We start from the raw sequence: 23,786 nt of genomic DNA, 5'->3' as shown, positions 1-23,786 counted from the left end.
CCCAGCTCAGGGTCTGTGCTGCATCACAGGTGACAGCACAGACAGCGAGGTGGGAGGTAGACAAGGCAGGAGGAAGCTGTTGCTCCCCAACTTCGTTAGCTTTAACTAACGAGCTGTTTATAGGAGTGACATGACACCTGCTTTCCTCTTTATAAATTCAATAATTTATGAAAGGTATTAAAGGCAAAACAGCCTCCCGGATAAAGCCTGTGATGCGTGTACGCTGGGTATTAGCCAGATGGGACAATGAGCTACACTTGAATAACACACGAAGATATTTACCCTCTCCCTCTATAAATTATTAAGGGGCTTTTTTGCACATAATTACATGAGCTTTTATGTTTCTCACTCCCTGCTTTTAATCCTTTTTGGAATGGTGCCAGTCACTTATAACAGGAGCTGAGCAAACAGCAACCGCTATGGCTGGGTTTGGGGTTGGGTTTGGGGTTGCTGCAGATGATGGAGATGCAGGAAAGGGCATGGGTGTGAGCCCATCCTGCTTGGCACGTGGCACAACACCACAGGGAGGGACACCAAATGGCGCCAGCCGTGTGGGGCTGGAATGGGCTTTGGCCCCAGCATGAGGTGCTTTTCCTCTGGCGTGGGTTCGGGGAGGTGGCCATGAGAAAGTGCAAAGCAGGCTCCAGTGTTTTAAATGTCCTCCAACTGTGCATGTAAATCAATTATATGCAGATGTAATTGGGCATGCAAATGTCACTAGGAGGCTGTTTACATGTGCAGTGTACATTAGGGGAGCACGTATGTGTGCAAAAGAACACTGAGGATATTAGTAATAATTACACTCTGAGAGTGTCCTGGTGCTGGGTCTGCTACTTCTGCTTCTCCAGCTCTGGCCTTCAGGGAGCAGAGCTCCCTCCTTACCCTGCCCCATGCCAGACCCACCCCCCCGTTTCCCTGACTGATGTGTTTGCTCCCTGGCCTGTGCCCAGCAGTGCAGCTCAGCTCCCTCCCCTGCTCCCCAGCATCGCCTCTCCCCATGCCACTTGCCGGTATGGCTGCAGCCCCAGCTGAGCCATGCCCATCTTGGCCTGCCACACCAGGCAGGGACCAAGCTTCTTTTAAACATTAAGATGAGGAGCCCATTTCATCCCCTCCAGGCACCCTGACCCCTTTCTCTTAGTTGGCAAGCATCTGTGAGTCAGCCCCAGCGGGATGGCTCCCACATCACCTTCCTGTCCTCCATGCCCAGCACAGCCTTTGCTTTTTCAGTGTGAGCAATTGACAGGACTCTCCTGTCCTCCATACTCACAGCTCTCTCCAAGCCCTCTCTCCTTTGTGCCAAATTCTTTAATCATTGCTCTTTGTCCTGTTGTACAGCTCCTATTCTTACACCAAGCTGTTAAAAAGCTGTCACTGTCATAAATTCCTTGTCCCAGAAATTATCTTTGATCTCCTGAACGTGGGCTACAATAGGCACCGAGGTGCTTGATATTATTAATACCTTCTATATATGTGTCAATGAGCTTAAGAACTTAATGGAGCCTTTTCCCTCAGCCCTTCACGCCGCGTGTTTGGGCTGCTTGACAGAGCAGTCAAGCTATCAGTGCTTGACTCAGGCTGACATGAGGACATGTGGCCTCTCTCTGTTCCAGAGCGCTGCATAGAAAGGCCTAATTTCCACACCCAGAATTCAAATGGGTTGGGCTGATGACAGTGCCCTGGCAGAGATGTGGGGGAGCTCAGCTGGGGCAGACTCTGTGTGCCAGCAGCTTATCCCAATCTTCAGTAGCACTTGCTTGAGAGGGCCTACAGAAAGGCTTTTTTTCTGCTCTTTATCCCTGTTCTCCAGAGCTTTATGGAGGTCATGTCATGATTTGAGATGTGCAAGGCATGAGCACAGCATCTCCTACCTCTCACCTCCCTTTCAGTTGGACAGAGAGCTGGAGATGGGTCCAGCCACGTGCCTGCAGCCTCCAGCAGGCGAGGCTGTGGTGGGGAACCGTGGAGGGTTCCCCTCCATGGCCTCACAGCCCCAGCCCATGTCCAGGGTGACGTTCTATGGCTCCTGCCACTGCTGTCCCAAGTGAATGGCTGGTGGTTGAAGAATTTTTGGATCATTCTGCTCCAAATCAATAAGCTGACCAGAGCAGGGAGCAGTACAAGACAGTACAGAAAGCATTATGATAATACTTGATAAGGATCCTCAGTTCCACTGAGGAGCAGCCATACAATGCAGAATTTGGATTCCCTCCAGCTGATAATGAGAAGCCACTGGACTGACTCAGCCTGCTGTGAGGAGGCATCAGCACACATCCAGATGGCCGTGGGGAAGGGGGAGCAGGAATATCCTGCCTTGCCTCTTCGTCCCACTCCCCCCACACACCCTGAAATGTCACCACCTCCAAGAGAGAATGTGATCTGGGAGCACGTTTCTCCCTGACTGCATCTTCAGGAGCCCGGTGGAACAGCCATCCTCAGGAACAAGGGTTCCTCAGGAACAGGTCCTGCTGCCAGCAGTGCTGAGGAGGGCAGGGGACGTCTGTGTCCATGTGTTGTGCAAGGCATGCACGAGACATCAGGGTGGCCTTCCCCTCCCTGTCCTAAGCAGCCAGGAGTTTATGGTACCTTCTCCAGGGACTGGTTAGGACTGGGCAGGATCAAGGAACTGGTTGCTGGTCGAGCTCAGGGTATGTGCGAGGTACCCTCCTCTCCGGATGCGCAGGGGCAGAGCCGGCACAGACCCTCCCCCTGTCCCTGCTGCCAAAGGGAGGAGGCTGGAGGGGCAGACAGCCGATCTGGCGTTCCCAGAGCCAGTGCTGGCAGTACTTCAAGGTGTGGTACATCTTATCTCTGCCTGGCATTTGCATGGATTTTCTCAGCTCAGCTTGTTACGAGGAAAGTGTGAAAATCTGAAAGAAAAGGAATGATAATAATAATGGGATTAATTAAAATCCACCTCCCTCCTGCCAGCTCGGCCCTTCCTAGACCAATTGTGGGATTCCTGGACACGTGCACTGCATCCAAAGGAGACGAGAATGTCCCAAGTCTCTCCCTTGAGGGGCAGCTCCGTTCCCCACTGCCCAGGTCCCTTATGCAGTGTGCAGGTGCTGCCTCTCCAGGAGGGAGCTGAGAGCAGGGATAAACTCCTGCCTCCTGCCAACAGAAGGGAACCATCTGCCACAGCCCGTTATCATCTGAGGATGGCAGTGGCAAAGAGCTGGAGCATCTGTCTGAGGGACGAGCCCCCACAGATGGACACCCAAATGTTCTTGCCATTCCCTGCAGGTTTTAAAGAGGAACATGTTCAACGCTGTGAGCCGAGCTGCTCTGCAGCGTCCCGGGGCTGCATGGAGGTCAGCACAGGATAGTGGCACCTGGAGGGCTGGGCACTTTGGGTCACTCCATGCTGCAAAAAGGAGGTTGACTCAGTTGAGCAGGGTTGACCCACAACAGCTGGAGTTGGTCTCTACAGCACGGGGGAGTCCAGTAAAGGTGATGGGAGAGGGAAAAAAGGCATGTTTGCTGCAAAGCTGTCAGCTGCACATAGCTACAGGCTGTTAGCAGGGACAGGAGGGGATGGTACTTCCAGTGAGGTTTGGCTGTGTGCTTCTGACTGTCCCCTGCACACTGTCACCCATGCTACAGCACCTCAGGGACATTAGCAGTAAGCTCACCAGTCATGACAGATCAGTAACTGCAGAAACATGGGAGCCTTTGGGGCTTCCGAGCGGGGGCCAGTGCAGTTCCTCTGGCAGAGATCAGCAGGGTTCATTGCTGCCAGGATCTGCCTTTGTCCAAAGTGTCCTTGAGACTGTTGGGGTGAGGAAGTGTTGCCCATGAGGTGGGGTGAGAGTTAAAAGAGGGAAAAATCCAAATGGCAGTGCTGCTCCTTGGGCAGGTTGGTTGTACTGGCTCCTCTTACACCCTGGCACTGTGGGCAAGGGCCTTCGTGCTCTAGCTGAGAGAGCAGCTTTTAGGTGATGTTTTTTTCTCTCTGCACTCTCCATCATTCCCATCACCTCTCCCTACTGCTGTCCAAAATGCACAGTGTAGCTGTCAGAGCAACCCAGGGCTGTGCCCCGCTGCCATGCCTGGGACATCCGTGCTGCCCTCACCTCTCCTGACACCCCTGGTCCCTCCACCCAGGTCCAAAATCATGGAGCCACAGAATGGTTTGCATTGGAAGAGATCTCAAAGATCCTTTAGTTCCAAACTCCTGCCATGAGCAGGGACACCTTCCACTTAGACCAGGTTGCTCAGGGCCTCATCTAAGCTGGCCTTGGACACTTGCAGGGAAGGGAATCACACACTGAGGGTACACAAAAGGCAGGGTGTGTACGGATGCCCAAAAGCTCATGCCTGCCCCTGCACGCCCACTCCCCCGTCCTCTGCCACTCGCCTCTCTCCCAGGGTGGGGATGGCCGTCGGAGCCGAGGTGGGAAAGACGGTCTTGGAAGGCCCCCTGCTTCCAGGCAGTGCATAGCATCACTCTCACACGCCGCCAGTGCTGCGTGCGTGGCGTACTTGCCGTGTCTTTGTGGAAGGGCTGAGGTGAAATTTCCCCCCTCACACACCCACAATGCCAGGAATTATTCCCGAGTGTTACTATTGAATACTCGGTGCCCTGCACTTTAGAGGGGTTTTAACGGGGGTGCGGGAGCATTCGAAACGGCATTCAGAGCTTTTAGCCTGTCTTTTGTCCTCTGTTTGTTTTTTTGTGGCCGCATTCAGATTGCCGGCTTTGTCTGTGTTTGTGAAGTGCTATTAGCATCGATGGCATTGCTGCCATAGCCGTAACAATAAGAGGCATCGATCCGCACTGAGTAAAGGTCTGAGGACCACTGAGAGGGGCCAGGCTGAGTTTCCTTGATGGCAGGAGGAGAGCTCGTGCAGGCACATACGTGTTGTCACCCCACTGTGTTTCTTGCCACGAGGATCCTGTGCCCAGGCCCACGCAGGGATACACACCTGACGGGTACCTGCTCTCTCAGCCGAGCCGGGGTGTGTGCCTGTGGGAGCCCAGGAGTGGGCAGGAGTGGGAGCAGAGAGCTGGAGTGATTCAGCCCTCAGCTGGCGAGTTCACCATGCCCACTCTTTGTTTATTCCCGCTCTTCTCAGAAGCTCGACTGTGCCAAGCAGGAGGATAACGGGGCTCCGGGGAGGCAGTAGCCTCTGCTTGAGTGCCAGGAGTGGCTCGAGCTGCCCGGGACTTGCTCGTAGCAGGGGACTGCAGGGACATGAGCTTGGGATGGCCTCTCCTGTGCTCCATGGCAGGCTGAGGGGAGGCCATCGCACAGGAGAGGCCTGGGGCCAGCTCAAAAGCTCCCATTTGCCAAAAGAGCCGTTCAAGGGAAGGCTCATGGGACCCAATGAAGGGACTTGTGGCCCCAGTCCGGGCTTCTGCAAAGGGCCCTGGTGCCCCTTGCCCTGGGTCCGCTTTAGCTGGCAGCGACGGACCGCTGGGTGAAGGCAGGACAGAGCAGGAAGAAGCACCCCAGGAGAGCCCAGCCAAGAGGAAGCAGCAAGGGAAGGTCCACATTACAAGCAAAGTTTGTGTCCATTACTGCTGGAGAAATCGGCCTCAGCTGCGAGAGCCAGTGCTGGGCAAATCTAATGCTGCTCGATGAAGAGTGTCCATTATGGAAGGGGTGAAGTGATGGGCAGTGCTCGGGAAGTCGTGCACTTAGTCCTGAATGAAAGGCCACCAGCTCAGCATGCGGCGGAGCCTCCGAGGGGGCCTTGGGGATCACTAGGTCCCCGACCTGTCCTCAGAGGCATCGCCTCACCACTTGTAGCCCTTTCCCTCTTATGTGCCGGCGTCGGGGGGACGGTGTAAAGAGGAACAAAACGCTGTGCTGAGGTAGCTGCTGTAGGACGAACGCTCCGGAATCCCCAGGGTAGCCCGGCATCGTCCCTCGGCAGACGCGGACAGGGCTGGGCACCGACGCGACGGTGACGGGCAGAGCTGGTCCGTCCTCTGCGGGCAGCGAGGCTGCTCCGGCGGCGGCGGCGGCGGGGCGGGGGCTGCGGGGGCCCCCATCCACCGAAAGGCCCCGGTTCGCGGGGGAGCCATCCCCGTTCCCCCCGCTCGCAGCCCCGGGGACCCGCACCCCCCGCGCGGAGCGGGGGCGGCGGCGGGAGGAGGGACCGGCCGCCGCTGCCGTGCCCGCCGCTCCGCGCACCGCCCCGCGCCCGCCGCCGGCTCCTCCCGGAGGGGAGGCGGGGGCCGGCGGCGCCCAGCCCGGCCCCGCCGCGGCAGACCCGGCCGGCGGAGCGGGCGTGCGGAGCCCGGGCTGAGCCAGCCGCCCGCCCGCCCGCGGGGGCGATGCCGCCGCCCCGAAGCGCCGCCGGCCGCCCGGGCGCGGAGGGCAGGGAGCCGCCGGCCGTGCGGCCCTAGGGCGGCCCCGGCGGGCCCCGTGCCCGGCCCGGCCCGGCCCGGCCCTCCCTCCCCCGGGCACGGGACTGGGGGGCGGCCCGGCCCCGGGAGCGCCGCCGCCGCTCGTGCTGTCGCTGCGGAGAGGGGGAGCTGCGCTACTGCAGGTGGAGGTTTGGCGGGGGGGCCGGGGGAGATGCCATTTCTGACCGAAGGAGATCGCCGGCGAGGATGAGATGCGGGTAAGCGGGACGGGGGACAGGAGCGGGGCACCGGGGCTGGCGGGACCGGCGGGGGGGGAGCGGGAGGGGGCTCCGTGGCCCCGGGACGGCGCCGCGGCGATGCCCTGGAGCCGGACCCGCGCCGGTGCGGAGGGCGCGGAGCTGGGAACTTGGTGCTTGCCCCGGGGGTGCGGGGGAGCCGTGTGCTCCCGGAGCTGCCGCCCTCCAGCCCCGCCGGTGCGGATGCTGCCGCCCTCCAGCCCCGCCGGTGCGGATGCTGCCGCCTCCCCGCCCCGCTCTGCCCGGGCGCTCTCCTCTGCCCATCTCCTCCCCGCACCCCCGCACCGTTCCTGCAGCCTCGGCGCAGCCCCTGCGGGAGCTACGAGCCAGGCGGGGCCAGGGTGCGGGGCCGGGGTCCCAGCGAGGGGGCTGGGGCTTGGCGGGGCTGAGGCTGTATCCTGATGGGGAGTCTCCTCCTCCTCTCCCGGTAATTCCCGGGTGAATTGGCCGGCTGGAGCAGATGCCTTGTTCAGGTAGGGTATGGATAGTCTGGATAGCGCTACCCTCCGGGACTGGCAGGGGAGCAGGGATCAGCCTCAAGCTGGCTGTGCCCAGCTCCTGCCTATCAAGGGTTAACTTAAGAGGAGGAATTGTCCCTCTGCCCATCCCCAAGGCAGTGGTACTAAGGGTTAAAGATGGGCAGGGAGAGCTCTCCAGCCCTGAGCGATCAGATTGGAAGCAGGAGTCATGGGGAAGGGGCACTTTTCAGGGCAGGGGTTCACCTCTCTGTCACCAGCCCCCCCAGCCTGGAGGTAGGTGAGTCGGGGATGTGGGGAGTTAATGCCGAGTGGGATGATTCCTCAGGCTCCGGGAGGGCTCTGGGGGCACTGACGGGTCCCTCTGCCTGGGCTCAGCCCCGGAGCCAGGAGCCAACCCAGAGAACTGGAGATGCTGGGCAGGGTCAGGCTGCCGGTGCGGGCTCTGCCCTCGTTTTGTGTCTGGCAGAAAAAAGAAGTGGTTAATGTTAAAGGAGCTCCACGGGGCAATGGGGATTGTGAGGATGCCCAGGAGCTTGCTTGGCAGAAGGGCTCTGGGAGCCTTCCCGGGTGGTGCCGGTGCTTGTTGCTCTCCTTTGCTGTGTGCAGGTTATTGGATTTTTCATCTTGTGCCTTGGATGTATAAATAGCCCAAGTGAAGGGTAGAGGCACGACTCGATCCAGGTGCTGGAGATGCCACCTCCGAGAAGGAATGGGAGTGTTGGTGCCGCGAAAGTGATTTGCACGAGGAGGGAGGGACAGCGGGTGAGCGTGGGCACTGGTGGGATCGGGTCTGCTCGGGCTGGTTGGCATTGCCGAGGCTCTGCTGCCTCTCCCTGCCTGTCCCTGCCCCAGCTGCCGCCCCAGCAGTCGCCATCCGCGATCCTTCCCAGCAAACGCCCTTTCCAGCAAGCGACTGTCGCCGCTGGCCGGCAGCAGGGGATCGGTGTGACAGCCCTGCTGCTCTCCGGGCTCTCGACTCGCGGGGGGAAGTTCAGGCATTCCCAGGAAGAGTCCCACTCTAGGGATCTCCTTCTGCCCCCATCTCCCTTTCCTCTGCACCACCTCCCAGGGCCCGGCTGTGGCTCTGCAATGATATCCCTTCCACAGCCCCATCCGAGCCCTCCTGCCAGCCTTAACCCTCTCCTCACTGCTCTGCACCTTGCAGCAGCCCTGACCTGACCTTCATGCATGCTGGAGATGGCTGTGGAGCAGCAGTGTGGCTGTGCCTCCGGCCATCTCCTCCGGCATAGGGGCTGCATGGACTGTACAGGGCTGCCCAGCCTATCCCCACCCAAAGGCAGCTATTCTAGCCTATTCCCACCCCACAGCAGCTATCCCAGCCCATCCCTACCTCAGAGCAGCTGGCCCAGCCCATCCCCACCCCAAAGGCAGCTATCCTAGCCTATTCCCACCCCACAGCAGCTGTCCCAGCCCATCCCCACCCCGTGACGGCTATCCTAGTCCATTCCTACCTTACAGCTGCTATCTCAGCCCGTCCCCACCCCACAGCACCTATTCCAGCCCTTCCCCACCCCAACACCAGCTATCCCAGCCAGCATTGCTGCCCAAACCTTTCTTCCCCCTGCTTCTTCCCTGCCTATTCCCCTGGTTCCAAGAGCACGCTTTGTCCCTCTCCTGGACCTCTTCCAAAGGCAGATGACCAGAACAGCTGTGCCTGTGCCAGGAGCAGAGGGGCAGCTCCCTCTCCCAGTGCCAAAGCCCCACTCAGCCCTCTGCCCATCCAGCAGAGTGGGCTGGGGCACGGTAGGAGAAGGTGTCTGGGTTGGCTGTGCCTTCTCACCTGCTGCTCCTTGCTCCTTCCTGGATCCCATTGGCTTGGCTGCTGAATGCCATGGAGGAGAGGGGGCCTCTGGAGCTCTCAGATGATGAGCAAGGCCAAGAGAGAAATGTGCCCCTGGGCTAAAGCCTCCATGTCTTCCCATAGAGAGGTTTCCCCGTAGCACCTGCCCACACCAGTGCTCAGGCAGCCCCAGCTCTCACTGGGTCTCATGGGATGGGCAGGAGGTGACTGGAGGAGACAGTGGAGCTGATTTTACAGCTCCTGGGCAAGTGTCAGGTTTTCCAGGCCTTCTTATGGACGGATTAATTACTAAACAAATGGCTATACTACTGTAACACCATACTGTGCCGCAGTTACTCTACACCTGTAATGTAATTACTGTGTGATACCTCTAATTACCACTGTTTCCTGGAAGGTTAACAGCATCACTGAAGGACTTCTGGTTCCTTTAGTGTCCCGCTTCACATAGCCATGGTAGCACTGCTGAAGTTGGTGCTGCTCCATGTAAGTGACAAGTATAAAATCCTCCAACTTGAGGTTTTAATTCGGGGGTTGATAAATCACTTTATAGTAACACCACAATTATAGTGTAATTACAGTTGTTGAGTTATAAAACACAACACAACCTGTGGGGGCTTGATGAGGTATGCTGGATGACCACTGGGTGCTGCTATTTGGTGGGACCCTGTCCCTTGGAGGCTGAGTTGGCCATGGGCACATCTCTCTGAACATCCAGGTGGAAAACACAACTCACAGCTTGGCTAGGGTGGGTTTTTGGTCTCTCCAACACACCCAATGCACTGAGTCAGCAGCTCTCCTCTGTTCTTTGCTGAACCTCGAGCAGGGTTCATCCTACCATGAATAGAAATGGCTTTTGGTGGGAAAAGAGCCAGAAGAGCTTGTCAGGTAGCAGGAAAGGCTGGGATGAGAGACAAAAGGGCTCCAAATGCTTAACTCAAATCAAATAACCCAGGAAAAACAAAGGGAGAAAGAAATGGAAGGCCATGACCTCAGTATTCTTCTTAAGTCAATTTTTTCCACTTTCTTTCCATCCAGGGGAGTAAAAATGGGAGCTTTTGGCAGGGAATGGCAGCAGGGAGAGAGATCTCTGTGCCTCTGCTGTGTGTCCCAATACCCTGTGACCCTGCTTGGGGATGTGCCTTACTTACAGCCAGTGTTGGTGGCTGTTGGGACCTGTATCCTGTTGGGCAGTGTCAGGACACGTGTGATACAGAGGGGGGGAGAGGGGTGCTGCGGGAGGGGCTTACTTGGGGACAGGGATAAACACCAGCCAGAGTCCCCCCTTCCCAGTGCTTCCCCAGCCCCCAGGCACTGTCAGCAGCTTGGTGCGGCCTCTGTCCCCTTGTCACCAGGAGAAAGCTGGGTCGCACAGAGGTGGCTGCGTCTGAGCAGTGTTAATTGTCACCTTGACCTGGGCAATTGAATAAATGCTGATAAATGTCACCAAGAGCCTCATCTCCTCTTCAGCCCGGGCAGGGAGTGTGTGGCTCTCTCCATCCCTGAGGGCAGGAGGTCACACCCATCTGGCTCTGGAAGGGGGGACAGCAGGGGGAGCGCCCCTTGAGCAGAGACCCCAACCACTGTGCTGGGCTGAATCCTGGGTGATTCCCACCTTTCAGGAGCAGCAATCAGGAGTGGCCAACAGGACCCCTCTGGGCTTGCATGAGATGCGTAGAGCGTATTGGTGCAGCATCGCCGTGCTGGGGAAGCCTTGCCATGAGCCCCACCAGTGGCTCACTCCCCCCTCTGGCCTCACCAACATCTTGGCTACCATCCCTTGCCCCCCTCCCAGGCCCATACCCCATCCAAACAGCATCTCCTACCTGAGTAAGGATCAGGCAGGGCAGCAGGTCCGTGTCCCTGTTACAGGGGCTGGGGAGCTTGGCTTTGTTTTGCTCATTCTCATGGTTAAGCACAGAAATGGTTCTGTTTAACCATCCTGCATGTTTTTTTCCATCATTTTATTCACATGTCTCTGCAAACCGGTCAGTGCCTTGGTATCCTGCAACGGATGTGTGTACAATGAGCATTCCTCTCCTGCGCTCCAGAGCAGTGTCCTGGCAGAGGCCAAAGGCTTTGCCCATTGAAGCACTCATGTCCTTTGTCTCAGGGCTGGGGTCATTGTCCTGAGCTGGGGACAATCCTTGGGTGAGCTGGAGGGTCTGCACAGGGAGCAGGGACAGAATGAGGAGGTTCAGGACTGGGCTGTGCCTTCCAGGACATGATTCCTGTGGTCCCACACTGTCCAAGGGATGCTCAAATGGCAGAATACCTGTGGTTGCCATCAGACTGGGCTGACCTCTGCTCTGGGGGACAGGCTGGCCATGACTCCTTGGGGGATGTGCCCCTGAGCACCCAGCCCTGCCCTTGAGGCTGTAGGGTTCCTGATGCAGCCCCTGCCACCCCCCACAGCCCTCACTTCCCTGGCAGCCCTTCCCCTCCCCACCCTATATTGCTCTTAGTTATATCAGTAGGACCCACAATTTTTTTTTTTTTTTTTTTTTGTCATTTCTATTCTGTTTCTTCATCAGAATGCAAAACATTAAATATCGCTCTGGTAATTATGGTTAATTTCATAACCTGCACCTTAATTGGATTGGTCTCTGATGGGGAATTCTCGTAGGAGGGAGAAGCAGAAATATTTTGACGTGATCTATTCTTTCAGCTCTTTGTTTGGATTTGAGATGTCGAGTGTGAAATGGGAAACAACTGATTTAGACCTCAGAGGCAACCTGGGGGTGGTGAGCAAAGCCTGAGCATTCCAGAGGCATTTCACACCCTCCAGCATCCAAACCTCTCCCTCCCATACCCAAACCCAGCCTTTCTCCACCCCTCCTTTGGATTGGGAATAGTCACAGAGAGCCAGATCCATCTGGTCTACCCAAAATGTGAGCCTGAGGAGCCGGGGAGGCATCACAGTGAGCACTGGCCTGGTGGCTTGCTCTGCTGGCCAGTGGTTTGTGTGCTGTACCCTGGAGCAAGGTACAGCACTCCACAGTCTCCCTGCGGGTCCAAGGACTTTAGGGATGTGAGGGACACCCACAGGGACACCTCTTTTCTGCTGGGAATTGGGCAGACAACAGCCCATGGGTGTCCCCGGGGCTGGAGAAGGGACACCAGTCCCCTTGTGCCATGGTGGACCAGGCTATCTCAGTGCTGCTGCCCAGGGGGGGCCCAGGGCGCCCAGAGCTTGTCTGGGGCTGTGCCATGGGGCCATCCCACAGAGCCAGTATCTCCCTGCCACTTTGGGCCTGAGCTATGGTTTGCTCTGGGAAACGCGGAATTGCGCTGCCATTAGGTGCTGCCATGAAACTGATTTGTGCTCAGCCTGTTTATCCTTTTCAATGGGAAACAGCACCGAAGCGGGAGCGAAATGGAAACCCTGGCCGTGCACTTCCGATTGCATTCCGATGCACTGTATTTCCCCGTGATTACTTTTGTTCTCACGTACAGCCCAGAGCGCAAGCTCTGTGTCATTATCCACAGTGCTGGGAGAGGAGGAAGGGACAGAAAGCACTGCTTTCAGCTCAAGCAAGACACAGCAAACCCACCCCATAGCTGCCTTCTGTTGAGGGCAGTGGGGAGCCACTCCATCCCCATGGTGGGTCCCTCTTTTTTTTCCTTGCCCACAGGCTCAGCATGTGCTGAGAAGGCTGAGGAATGGCACGGCTGAGTCTTCCACTGTGCTGACACCCCTTCTCATGGGCATTAAAATGACTGTGCCGTGCACAGCCCCATACCTGCCAAGGATTTCTATCAGCCCAAATCCTGTCCAGGCCACATCCTGCAGCACCTCCCTTCCTGCAGGATTTGGGCTGGGAAGGGCTGGCAGCCCCTCACCCACTCTGCCCGGCTCCGTGGGTTCAGCTGGATGCAGGACAGGAGGGCTCAGCCGCGGCTCAGCACAGTTTGTTTTTATCTAATCCATTTTATTGTTGAATGAAAAATAACAGCAAATACAGGCCCCGAAGACAAGCCATAAATAATGCAAAAATCAAACAAGTGAGAAAGGGGGAAAGAAAAGAGAATTATACATGTAAAATCAGCCCAGAGAAAGTCAGGCTGGGAAGAGGAATCTTCCCTCTGCATTTGCTATTGCTCATGCTTCCTTTGCCTCCCTTTTTCCTCCATTTCTCTCTCTGGAAATTCCTGCGGCACCAAATTTGTGATTATGTGAACAAAACTTAATAATAACTGGGAGGGGGAGAGAAAGAGAGATCTGGCTTGCAGGAAGGAGTCAGGAAATGAGGCGGAGGGAAGGAACTGGGGCTTCCATCTCTCACAGTGCCTTGAAGCACAGCCATGCTCCTGGTACACTGCTCTGCCCCGTGTCCCTGTGGGATGTGGAGCAAGGACAGCTCTACTGATGCCACCGGCGCTCATGGAAGCCCTGGCAGCACAGTCCCTCAACTCTTGCCACTTTTCCCACCGGTGGGTGATCCCAGAGCCAGCTCTGCCGGGCTGGGTGCACTTGGCTTCTCCCAGAGGTTTCTGAGGCCACTTATTTTAGGCAGCAGTATAAAAATATCAGGGCTGGTCCTAAAAGGGAGTAAATCAGCAGGTTTCCCTGAGGTCAGCATAGCTAATGGCTTTATGTCCTATGTCCTTTGAAGTTCTCTTGCCACTATCCCAAAGGTTTCCAGGGGAAAACGCAATGCTGCGGAGCAGCCCTTGTACTTTTCTTGGTATCCTGCGCTGGTTGTAGGCGTTCAAGGGATGTGGCCTGGGAACAGAAGTGATGCTGTAAGTACAGTCTTAGCTTAAATTAAATGTAAGGAATGTGACTGATCCCTGGATCTGCTGTTCCCCAGCCTTTGGGACTTTGATTTGGGGTTTCCACCTTTGAGCAGTGGCAGGGACGCAGTAGAGATGCAGCGGTTTGGAGTGGTGACAATTAGACAGGGGGTCACATCCCAAAGCCTCAGTGCTGTTCTGTGATGGCACTTGGGACCAGGGTGTTGGGCTGGTTTGGCATTTGCTGTCCTGCTGAGGCAGCCCTGGGTGAAGGAGGGCAGGAAGCACTGGTGGGGTTCCCCCACCTCTGCCTGTAGCCCTGGGTTTCTGCTGTTGAAGCTGCTGGTGCCCCAGCCCTTCTCTGGGCACTGAGCAGGGCTCTGGGGAGCTGTAGAGCCATAGGATGCCTTTTGGTAACTGGAGGGGATTGGGTGTTTCCAGGCAGGGAGCAATGGGAGGGAGCAGCTTGTCTTTCCTGGTGCCCCCAGGTGTGGTTTGTGGGTGGCCAGGAGCAGTGCCTCAGCCTGGCAGAGCTGTGTCCTCACTGCAGGGACATTGGCCATGGCACAGGCTGGAGCCTGGGTTTGGGGGAGCAGGAAGCCCCTGTCACCAGACCAGCCCTCAAAGCCAGCCCATACAGCGATGCCATCTGCTCCTGGCCGGGAGGAGAGACACTCTGGCACTGGGGTGACTTTGTTCCAGCCGCTTTTATGCCATGTCAGGTGCTGTCCTGCCCTGCATGTGGGTCCAGCTCAGGCTCTGTGCAGCTGGGCTTTGGCTGATTCAGCAGCACTGGGGCAGTGTGCTGAGCCACGCAGGGCCGTCCCGGCAGCACTGGAGCCGCTGGGAAGGATGGCTGCCTGCCCGGGCTGTGCCCATCCTCCAGCCCCAGCCCCAGCACTGCTGTCCTCCTCCTTGAGCGGTTCAGGGGAGCTCAAGGAAGGACAGAAGGCATTTGGGCCATGGGCACGTTGCAGGGGATGCCTTCGCAATGTCACTGTGACCCTGGCAGCTCTCCCAGCAGACACACTCCTTGGACTTTCTTTCACCTCTTCAGGACAAATGTTTCCATAGCCCTAAGAAGATCCTGGGGTTTTTCCATCCCCCTTTCCCAGCTACAGACAGGGAAGAAGAACCATCTAGGGAGACCCTCATGCTACACTGGAACCTCCTGTACCCAGTGCTCACTGACCAGAGTCTAAGCTGAGCTGGGTGCCTTCAGTGAACACTTAAAACGTCCTGGTGACCCAGCCCATATCCACAGAGACAGGAACCCCAAGGAAATTTGCCGAAATAAAGGAAGAAGGAGGAGAATCCCCATTCAACTGGTCCATGTCCTTCCCAGTGCCTACCAGCCTTCAGCTGTCTCTTGCTGACCCAGCCCTAGGAGTCTCCAGCCAACCCTTGGGAGCTGTTCCCTTGGCAAACACAACTCCCCTGCTCTTTGGCTCTCACAAGCAGTAAAAAATGAGTCTTCTCCAGGCTCACCTGACGTGGGAAGCGCTGAACCACCAGTTCAGGCAGTGGCTGTGGCAGCAGTGACCAGTCCATGTCCTGGCCACCTCTGCCCATGAGTAGGGGAGCATGGCTGGCCCTAAGCCCCAGTTCCACTCTGTGCTGCACCTGCACCTTGTGCTGGCTCAGGGCTTTACACCCCCTGACATCCACAGCTGCCTTTGCAATTACTTATTGATCCCTTGTCAGGATGTTTTCTTTGCTGATGGGGTGCTAAGGCATGTGCAGCCAAAGAGAGAAAAGATGCTCGAAACAAAGAAGCAAAGGCATGAGGAGGGAGAGGAGCTCTTGCACAGATGTGATCACAGCAAGAAACAGCCTCAGCAAAAACTGCTCTGAGCTTCAGCATCCTGTAGAGATGACCAGGATCTCCTTCCCATCGCCCTGCTCCAATAACCCGCCTGCTGAGCCTGAAAACTACTCTCCAGGTTGGCTCTGGGCCACCGTTGGTTGTCCCTCCACTGTACATAGCTGTGCTTGCATTGGGTCAGGTAGATCCACAGCCCAGAGGTAAACCAGTAGACAGCTGGGCCAAAGCCTCCCCTTACCAGCATTCCAGCCCCTCAGCCCATGTTAGATGCCCTCCCCTGGGCATCTCCCTGTTTTTTCTGCTCTTCTTGCCATCTTGCTTGGTGCTTCCCTGACTGACTGTGGTGCTGGGGACACCACATTTTGGGTGGCAGAGCCTACTTCCATGAGGACATGCCTTTGCAGGACACTCCCACGGGCAAGCCATGGCCAAAATCTGGTGCCAGCAGGCTGTGTCAGTGCCGGAAAGGGATTTGCATCTTCAATACTTCTTCATGCTCTTTTACAGCTTCAGAGCAGCTGCCAGAGCAGATCAGGTTGCATCACACCTATTCCAGGCTCCCATCTCGGAGCTGCTGAAAGCAGATACTCCAGGAGGCTGAGCAAGAGATCCCAGCTGGAGAGCTGTGCCTTCCTGTGGGAAGGGGAGCGGTGACCCCAGGCAGCTGGTGGCTGGTAGGGCTGGGGGTGGGCTCTCCTCTGGCTGACCTGCCACGGTTCACTGCCTTGCAGAACTTGCTTGTGTGTCCCCACCACCCTGAGGGGTCCTTCTCATCTTCTGCCTGTTTCTCCCCCATTCTTTCACCCTCCTGTGCTGCTCCTGGATGATTTGGGGCCAGGCCAGGACACAGGACAGCCCTCCAACCCTTTGTTAGCAGCCCATCCATTAATGAAGGTCCAGAAGAGTGTGGTGGCAGATCTCCATTGCTCAGACCAGTGCTGTGCCACCCTGTCTATGCCCACCAGCCAGTCCTAGCAGCACTCAGGGATCTCTTATGCTCTTCCTCTTTGGTTTCTTCTTTCCTATGTGAAGCACAGTGATTCCAGAAGGGAAACCACGTCCTCTGCCTGATGCTCCCACCAATTGCTGCCCATCCTTGAGCAGGGGGGAGAAGGGCAGTTACTGCCAATGCCTGCACTCTAGGGACTGGGTGGGAAAAGAGGAGGAGGATGGAGCGGATAGGGTGGAGAGGAGGGAGAGACAAGGCAAAAGGGCCCACAAATGCACGCTGGACACAGGGGAAATGATGAGAGAGGAGGAAATGGGCAGAAACATGTTAGGCAAATTAAAGCTGCTCCCTTTGTTTTGCTGCTTTGCAGATAGCTACAGAAACACTTAGTGCAGAGCCTGGGGTCTGGATAAGAAACTCCTCTAGCAGCAGGAAAGGTTGTTAAATATTTATTTGTAAACCTGGAGTCTTTGTCTCTAAAACGTAGTCAAGTTCAATAAGATTTGATTTAGCTGGAGCAGCTTAGAGGAGACAGGAGCATGGACTCAGGGAGCTGTGTCTCATTGGCTTCATAAGAAGCCATCAGGGCAGAGATGGGGTGAGCCCATACCTGAACTCATACTGCAGCCCAGTGAGGATGCCCAGCACTGCGGAGTCCAACTCACTTCTGTGCGGAGCTGTGAGCACCAGGTTGGCTCCTGCAGGGACAGGGTGGGGACACTGAGCCCCCAGAGCACTGCGGGACCCTTCCCTGCTGGCATGTGGCTCGCTTTGTCCTAAATTGCCTGTTGGTGCTCGATGCTCTCAGAAGCATCTCGTTCAAGGGTGAACGTCTCCCGCCCTGTAATTTATGGCTGCCAGGTGGGCCTAGAGCTGACTCGGGGATTTTTTTCCTGCCTGCTCGCTCGCTGTCAGTGCAGCAGATTGCTCCCTGCTCGTTGGGGTGGGGAGCAGGAGACAGCAGTAACAGTGGTGGGCATGGCCAGGCAGCTCCCCACCCCTTGGGGCATTGTCAGGAGCACACTCGGGGCAGAGCCTGGGCTCCCTTTTGGGTCATCAGCCAAGTTTGGCTTTCCTGGAGCTGTTCCTCCCACACCAGGGCAGCCTGTGCCTGTCACAACAGAGCAAACCCCATGCACGTCAGCGCTCCACTCTGGCCCTGGGCTGCATTTCCAGGCATGGCCCAGAACGGCATCTTTCCTCCAAGCACTGAGCTCAGGCAGAGACACTGGGCAGGTCCTGCTGTATTTAGCACCAAGGCAGCGCGCTCCGGTGCGTCCATCTGCGCCTCTTGGGCTGCGGCCGGGACCTTCCCGCGGGAAGGGACTGTATTTGGAGCCCTCAGCCCTGGGCGGCAGGTGGTGAGGACAGGGGTCAGTGGCTGCCGTGGCTCTGAGCATGAGTTTTGCTTTGGCTTGCACTGGATTTGCTCGTTGCCTAAAGGCAGCGAGTCTGGCAGCTGCTGCTTTTTTTATAGATTCTTTTTTTGTGAGTGAGGAAGGAGAGCCATGCTCATGCCAAGAGCTGCGGCTGTCCTGGACTGGGCTGTGTATCATGGCCACGGCCCGATCCCCTGCTCCTGGCAGCTCCTGCTGGGCCATGGCTGGCACCCTGGAAGGGTGATTGGGCATGTTTCAGGGTCCTCCTCAGAGTAAATCTGGGAAGGCTTTGTGGAAAGCCCCTCCTGCAGGTAGCAGTTGTGCCGGGGCTGCAAAGCCATGCATGGGTTGTTGGTCCACACAGAAATCATAGTTCGTGTTGTTTTTAGAAGGGCATCTCTTAATATCCACATCACCTTGAGGCACAACTATTTCTCTCCGAATCAAGCAGAGGTAAATGGGAGCCAGAATTGATTTAAAGCTCGTCTTAGCTCAGAATTTTGCAGCTTATTTATTGTCTTTCTCCCAAAGCTCTTCTGTGACTCTGGCTATTAAGATTAGGGATGTTTTTGTCAGGGATTGTGTTTATCACAGATTTAAATTTAGCTGAGAACTAGTAACATGTGAGGTGTGTCTAGACTTTAATTCTGGGCTGTGCTCGTCAGTAACGCCACACAGATTCTGCTTCATTCATCTATTGCCTCTGCCGATATTTTACTCATCGATACTGCACAGCTCTGGCTCCACCGAGGCTGCAGTGGGGATGACAGTACTGGACCAAAGGTGTTGGAGGTGCAATCCTCTTCCTGCTGGTGGAGAGGCAGGATTGAGCCTGGGGGAAGTTGGCCTGCAGGATCCAGCTCTGCCCCCTCCCCATGCCCAGCAGGGACCAGAACAGAGCAGCACATGCAGGCAGAGCAGAGCTTTTGGCCTAGCACATAAACAAGGCTGGTGCCTGGCACTCTTAATGAGCTGAGTGTTTTCAGTCCTGCTATAATTAAGCCCCTCAGACTGTATTTTGTTTTGCATGCCGTGTTTTGCTGTCTTTGATGGCTTTCTCAGCACGGCTGTGAGAGCAGGAATTGGTTTCTGAGAAAAAAGGCTGCAGGCGAGCTGCCGCTCAGTGACAAGCATGTGGTGGAAGAGCAGCACCCAAGAGCCTCCTGGCCATGGGGAGGGGTGGCAGGGGGACCCACTGGCAGCCCAGCCCCAGCCAGGGCTGCAGCACAAGTCTGGGGAACAAATTCATAGGCAACCTGAGCCCTGCCACCTAGGGGCCCATCCTGGCTCCAGGGCACCCACCCCAGCCCCAACCCCACCCCAGCAGCATTTCAGTGGTAGCAGCAGCCCCGCTTGTATCTGCCCAGCACCAGGGAGGTGATGACATGGGAGATGATGGATTGTAAATACACAGCAAATGGCTCCTTGCAGCCTGGTCAGGGCCCAGGCACTCCCACTGGAAACGTTTCCACTGGACTGGGACACGCTGGCCGGGGGCCAGCAGGAGGGAGCTTAGCACCACTGCCAGGGGAGCTTGGCAGGACCAGCTCCCATCCCTGCACCTCTTCACTTCAGGGTAATGTGTTCAGTGTGATCCCCACTGAGCAGCCGCACTGCAGAGGGAGCAGGGAAAGGGGGGTGGAAGAGGCCAGTGAAATGGGAGGAAACCACAGAGGGTTCCCGTGGGGACACTCCAGGCCCTCACAGCCCATGACCGGCTGTGCCAAGGCTAGTGGTTTCCAAGATGGTGGTGGTGGACATTTTTATGGCCAGTCCATCATCTCCCATCCTTCTATCTTAAAAAGAAATTTTGAATAATTTTTTGGGAACAAAAGTCATCCTTGGGTCATATATCTGTATGAAATGATGAACATGAGCAGATGCAATGGCAGGAATGCACAGAACGTGTACCAGCCCCATAAATAGTGCCAGAGCAGTAGTGGACAGGATATACGGTGATGGATACAAACGGAGCCAATGGAAGTAATGGATTAGGTGTGTTCGGCGATAGCCATAAATAGCATTAGTGGGAGCAGTGCAGAGAGTAACATAACAATAGATATAAACACGGGCTGGAGTAGCCTAAGATCTAATATGCAGTATTGATATGATTTGATTCCTCATAACAGCTTGAACAAGGAAATAAATGCAACAAAGGCAGCATGACAGGGAGCATCCGCTTCTGCCGGGCCAGGATGGCTCTGGGCTGGGGCAGAAGCCAGACCATGAGCCCCCAGGAAGGTCTCCCAGCCCTCCCCAGGGACATTAGCAGGAGGTTGGGTCTTTCCCAGCTGACACCAGGCAGCCTCCCCTGTTACCCCAGAGCCCCCCTGGACCTGACTTGAGGCTACAGCTTGCTCTGTAGGCAGTGTCTGCCCAGTTGCTGTTTCTGGGGGGAATGGTTTGGGTCTGCCTTTGCAGGGTGGCATGGTGGGAGGCAAGGAACTGGCCCAGGGGACACACTGAGAGCAGCTGGGGCATGGGGGAGCACAGAGGGAGGGGGCTGGCTCCCGCTGAGCTGTCAGCGTTGCTGACCCCAAGTGGGGTTCCCCCAGATGCTCCACCCCATGCTCAGCTCCTCTGTGTTTGCAAAGCAACCTTTATATTCAGGCTCCATCTACAGGGAACGGAATAATTTCAAGAGCTTAAAATAGGATGTAGATAGATGCGTTTCGTATTAAATTATTTTTTTAAGAGGCCGAGGAAGCTGTCTGACACAGATTCCTCAAGGCCTTCCACTTAAAAAGTCTGTGCACGTTCAATCATGAAGTGGAAAGTCGGGGAGTAGGGAGAGAGGGTCTTGAAGCCAAAGGGCTGGATTTCAGCTGGAAAATTAGACCCTCTGCTCTGCATTGGTGGTGCCTTTTGCCTTACCGTCATCTCTGCCAGGACACCAAACCTTTGGCCTTGGCCATGCCCGTTGTTTGCTCACATGCCCCTTGCTCTTTCTCTCCCACTGTTACCTGCAGGTGAGAGATAGGATGGTAGCTGGGGAGGCGAGTATGCGCAGCCCAATCCTGGCCTGCTGGCAGCCGATTCTCCTCCTGATGCTGGGATCCATCCTGTCCGGCTCTGCCACAGGCTGCCCGCCGCGCTGCGAGTGCTCTGCCCAGGAGCGCGCCGTCCTGTGCCACCGCAAGCGATTCATGGTCGTGCCAGAAGGGATCCCCACCGAGACCAGGCTGCTGGACTTGGGCAAGAACCGCATCAAGACACTCAACCAGGATGAATTTGCCAACTACCCTCACCTGGAGGAGCTGGAGCTAAACGAGAATATTATCAGTGCCATTGAACCTGGGGCTTTCAACAACCTCTTCAACCTCAGGACGCTGGGGCTCAGGAGTAACAGACTCAAGCTGATCCCCTTGGGGGTGTTTACTGGACTCAGCAACCTTACCAAGCTAGACATTAGTGAGAACAAAATTGTGATCCTCCTAGACTACATGTTCCAGGACTTGTACAACCTGAAGTCTTTGGAGGTGGGGGACAACGACCTTGTCTACATCTCCCACCGGGCGTTCAGTGGCCTCAACAGCCTGGAGCAGCTGACCCTGGAGAAATGCAACCTGACCTCCATCCCCACGGAGGCCCTGTCTCACCTTCATGGCTTGATCGTGCTGCGGCTGCGCCATCTGAACATCAACACCATTCGGGATTACTCATTCAAGAGGCTGTACCGGCTCAAGGTCCTCGAAATCTCTCACTGGCCCTACCTGGATACTATGACATCCAACTGCCTCTACGGGTTGAACCTGACCTCCTTGTCCATCACCCACTGCAACCTGACGTCCATCCCGTACGTGTCGGTGAGGCACTTGGTTTACCTCCGGTTCCTGAACCTGTCCTATAACCCTATCGTCACCATTGAAGGCTCAATGCTCCATGACCTGCTCAGGCTCCAGGAGATCCAGCTGGTGGGAGGGCAGCTCACCACGGTCGAGCCCTTTGCCTTCCGCGGCCTCAATTACCTGCGCATCCTGAACGTGTCAGGGAACCTGCTGACCACCCTGGAGGAGTCAGCTTTCCACTCAGTCGGCAACCTGGAGACGCTCATCCTCGACAACAACCCCTTAGCCTGCGACTGTCGGCTGCTCTGGGTTTTCCGGCGGCGATGGAGGTTGAATTTCAACAAGCAGCAGCCCACCTGCGCCACCCCTGAGTTTGTCCAGGGCAAGGAGTTCAAGGACTTCCCTGATGTCCTCCTGCCCAACTACTTCACCTGCCGCCGAGCACGAATACGGGACCGAAAACCTCAGCAGATCTTTGTGGATGAAGGCCACACGGTGCATTTTGTCTGCCGGGCAGATGGGGACCCGCCACCCACCATCATGTGGCTCTCTCCCCGGAAGCACCTCATCTCTACCAAAACCAACGGGCGGCTCACTGTCTTCCCTGACGGCACGCTGGAGGTGCGCTACGCCCAGATCCAGGACAATGGCACCTACCTATGCATCGCCAGCAACGCAGGTGGCAACGACACCATGCTGGCCCACCTGCACGTGCGCAGCTACTCCCCAGACTGGCCCCACCAGCCCAACAAGACCTTTGCATTCATCTCCAACCAGCCCAACGAGAGCGATGCCAACAGCACGCGCGCCACCGTGCCTTTCCCCTTTGACATCAAGACTCTCATCATCGCCACCACCATGGGCTTCATCTCCTTCCTGGGCGTCGTGCTCTTCTGTCTGGTGCTCCTCTTCCTGTGGAGCCGGGGGAAAGGCAACACCAAGCACAATATTGAAATCGAGTACGTGCCACGGAAGTCCGACGCGGGCATCAGCTCTGCTGACGCACCGCGCAAGTTCAATATGAAAATGATTTAACCAGGCAACAATTTGCAAATAATAATGGTGTTGTTTTGTTTTTTTAAAAAAAAAGAACAAATGAACAAATAAAAAATAATTAACAAACATTGCTACAAACATACCGACCTCTCTCCTTCCACCGTGCCCCTCTGCCCCTGTCCAAACCCACTGCGCCCGCACTGTCACCACCTCCTTCTCCTCCTCTTCTTCTTTATACCAGGAAAACATTCAGCTGATGTCTTCAGGACTCCTGTGTTTGTAAGGACTTTGTCTGATGGACTCTGGTGTCAGATATAACTCTGAGAGGGGAAAAACAAAGGGGTGGGGGGGAAAAGAAAGAAAAAAGAAATAAAATCAATAAAAAAGTTACGAACTTTCTTCTGTAACTTTGATTTCAATAATTATGGATTTTTATGAAAACTTGAAATAATAAAAAAACCCTATTTCCTATAGATAGTTGGAATGCAAAATCTTGACTTCTTGATCTGTCCAGTTCTGTATCTGGCAAGTGCTTGCTTTCTCGCCTCAGAGGCACTTCCCAGATGCCTTGCCAAGAGCAGCCCCAGGCCAGGGCAAATCTCCCACTGACACCAAAGGCACCTCTCACAGTGTCCTGGGCCCTGCATGGCACCAAAAGGAATCTGACTATTTTTCCTGGTTTTATAGTCAGTTCCCCTGCCCATCCCCAAAGCCTGCAGAGCAGGGCCATGGCTCTGCTGTCTATAAGCAGTATGGAGCAGGGCTGTGCTTTCCTGCCCTCTGTGTGGGAGGAGGGTGCAGAGCCCCGTTGCAGGGCAAGTGGCAGCTGGCCCTGCCTGTGGTCTCCAGGCTGGGAGCCAGTGGGGCTGGGCTTTGCCTGGGCAGGGCTGGGGATCCCACTGCTGCTTACATGGGGAGAGGATCTTCTGCCAGCATTTGCAGCAGTACCATGGTGTCTCCTCTCCTATAGGGGACAGGCTGGCTCCTGTGCTCTGCACAGCTGTCCCCATGGGCAGGGATGTGGCACATCCATTGGCAGCACCCACTTGGGTGCCTCCAGCAACTGGTACCCTGCAGCTAGAGCAGCTCCAGCACTGCTCCCCACCTGCCTGTAATTCAAGACCTGATCACTGGCAGCCAGACTCTCAGGCACATCGAAGGGAATTCAGCTTCCAGGCTCACAGGAGACCTTGTCTGAA

At 56.2% G+C, this 23,786-nt stretch overlaps 1 protein-coding gene across 5 annotated transcripts in view; it reads left to right on the top strand.

The window, feature by feature from the left end:
- Nucleotides 1-23,060, top strand: part of LINGO1 (leucine rich repeat and Ig domain containing 1) — a 153,728-nt gene extending 130,668 nt beyond the window's left edge. For 3 of the 5 annotated variants that reach the window (XM_048317690.1, XM_048317691.1, XM_048317692.1), the window contains one exon: nt 20,773-23,060. In XM_048317690.1, the coding sequence (XP_048173647.1) occupies nt 20,785-22,626 (1,842 nt within the window). In that variant the 5' untranslated portion in view covers nt 20,773-20,784 and the 3' untranslated portion in view covers nt 22,627-23,060. Of the gene's footprint in view, nt 1-6,404; nt 6,577-7,179; nt 7,368-20,772 lie in introns of those variants that run through there. The other 2 variants (XM_048317689.1, XM_048317688.1) reach the window with 2 other exon arrangements.
- Nucleotides 23,061-23,786: the final 726 nt, after the last annotated feature.

The sequence above is a fragment of the Corvus hawaiiensis genome, chromosome 13, assembly GCF_020740725.1.
Source record: "Corvus hawaiiensis isolate bCorHaw1 chromosome 13, bCorHaw1.pri.cur, whole genome shotgun sequence".
Taxonomy (NCBI): Eukaryota; Metazoa; Chordata; class Aves; order Passeriformes; family Corvidae; genus Corvus; species Corvus hawaiiensis.
This window is presented reverse-complemented; position numbering and strand designations above follow the sequence as displayed.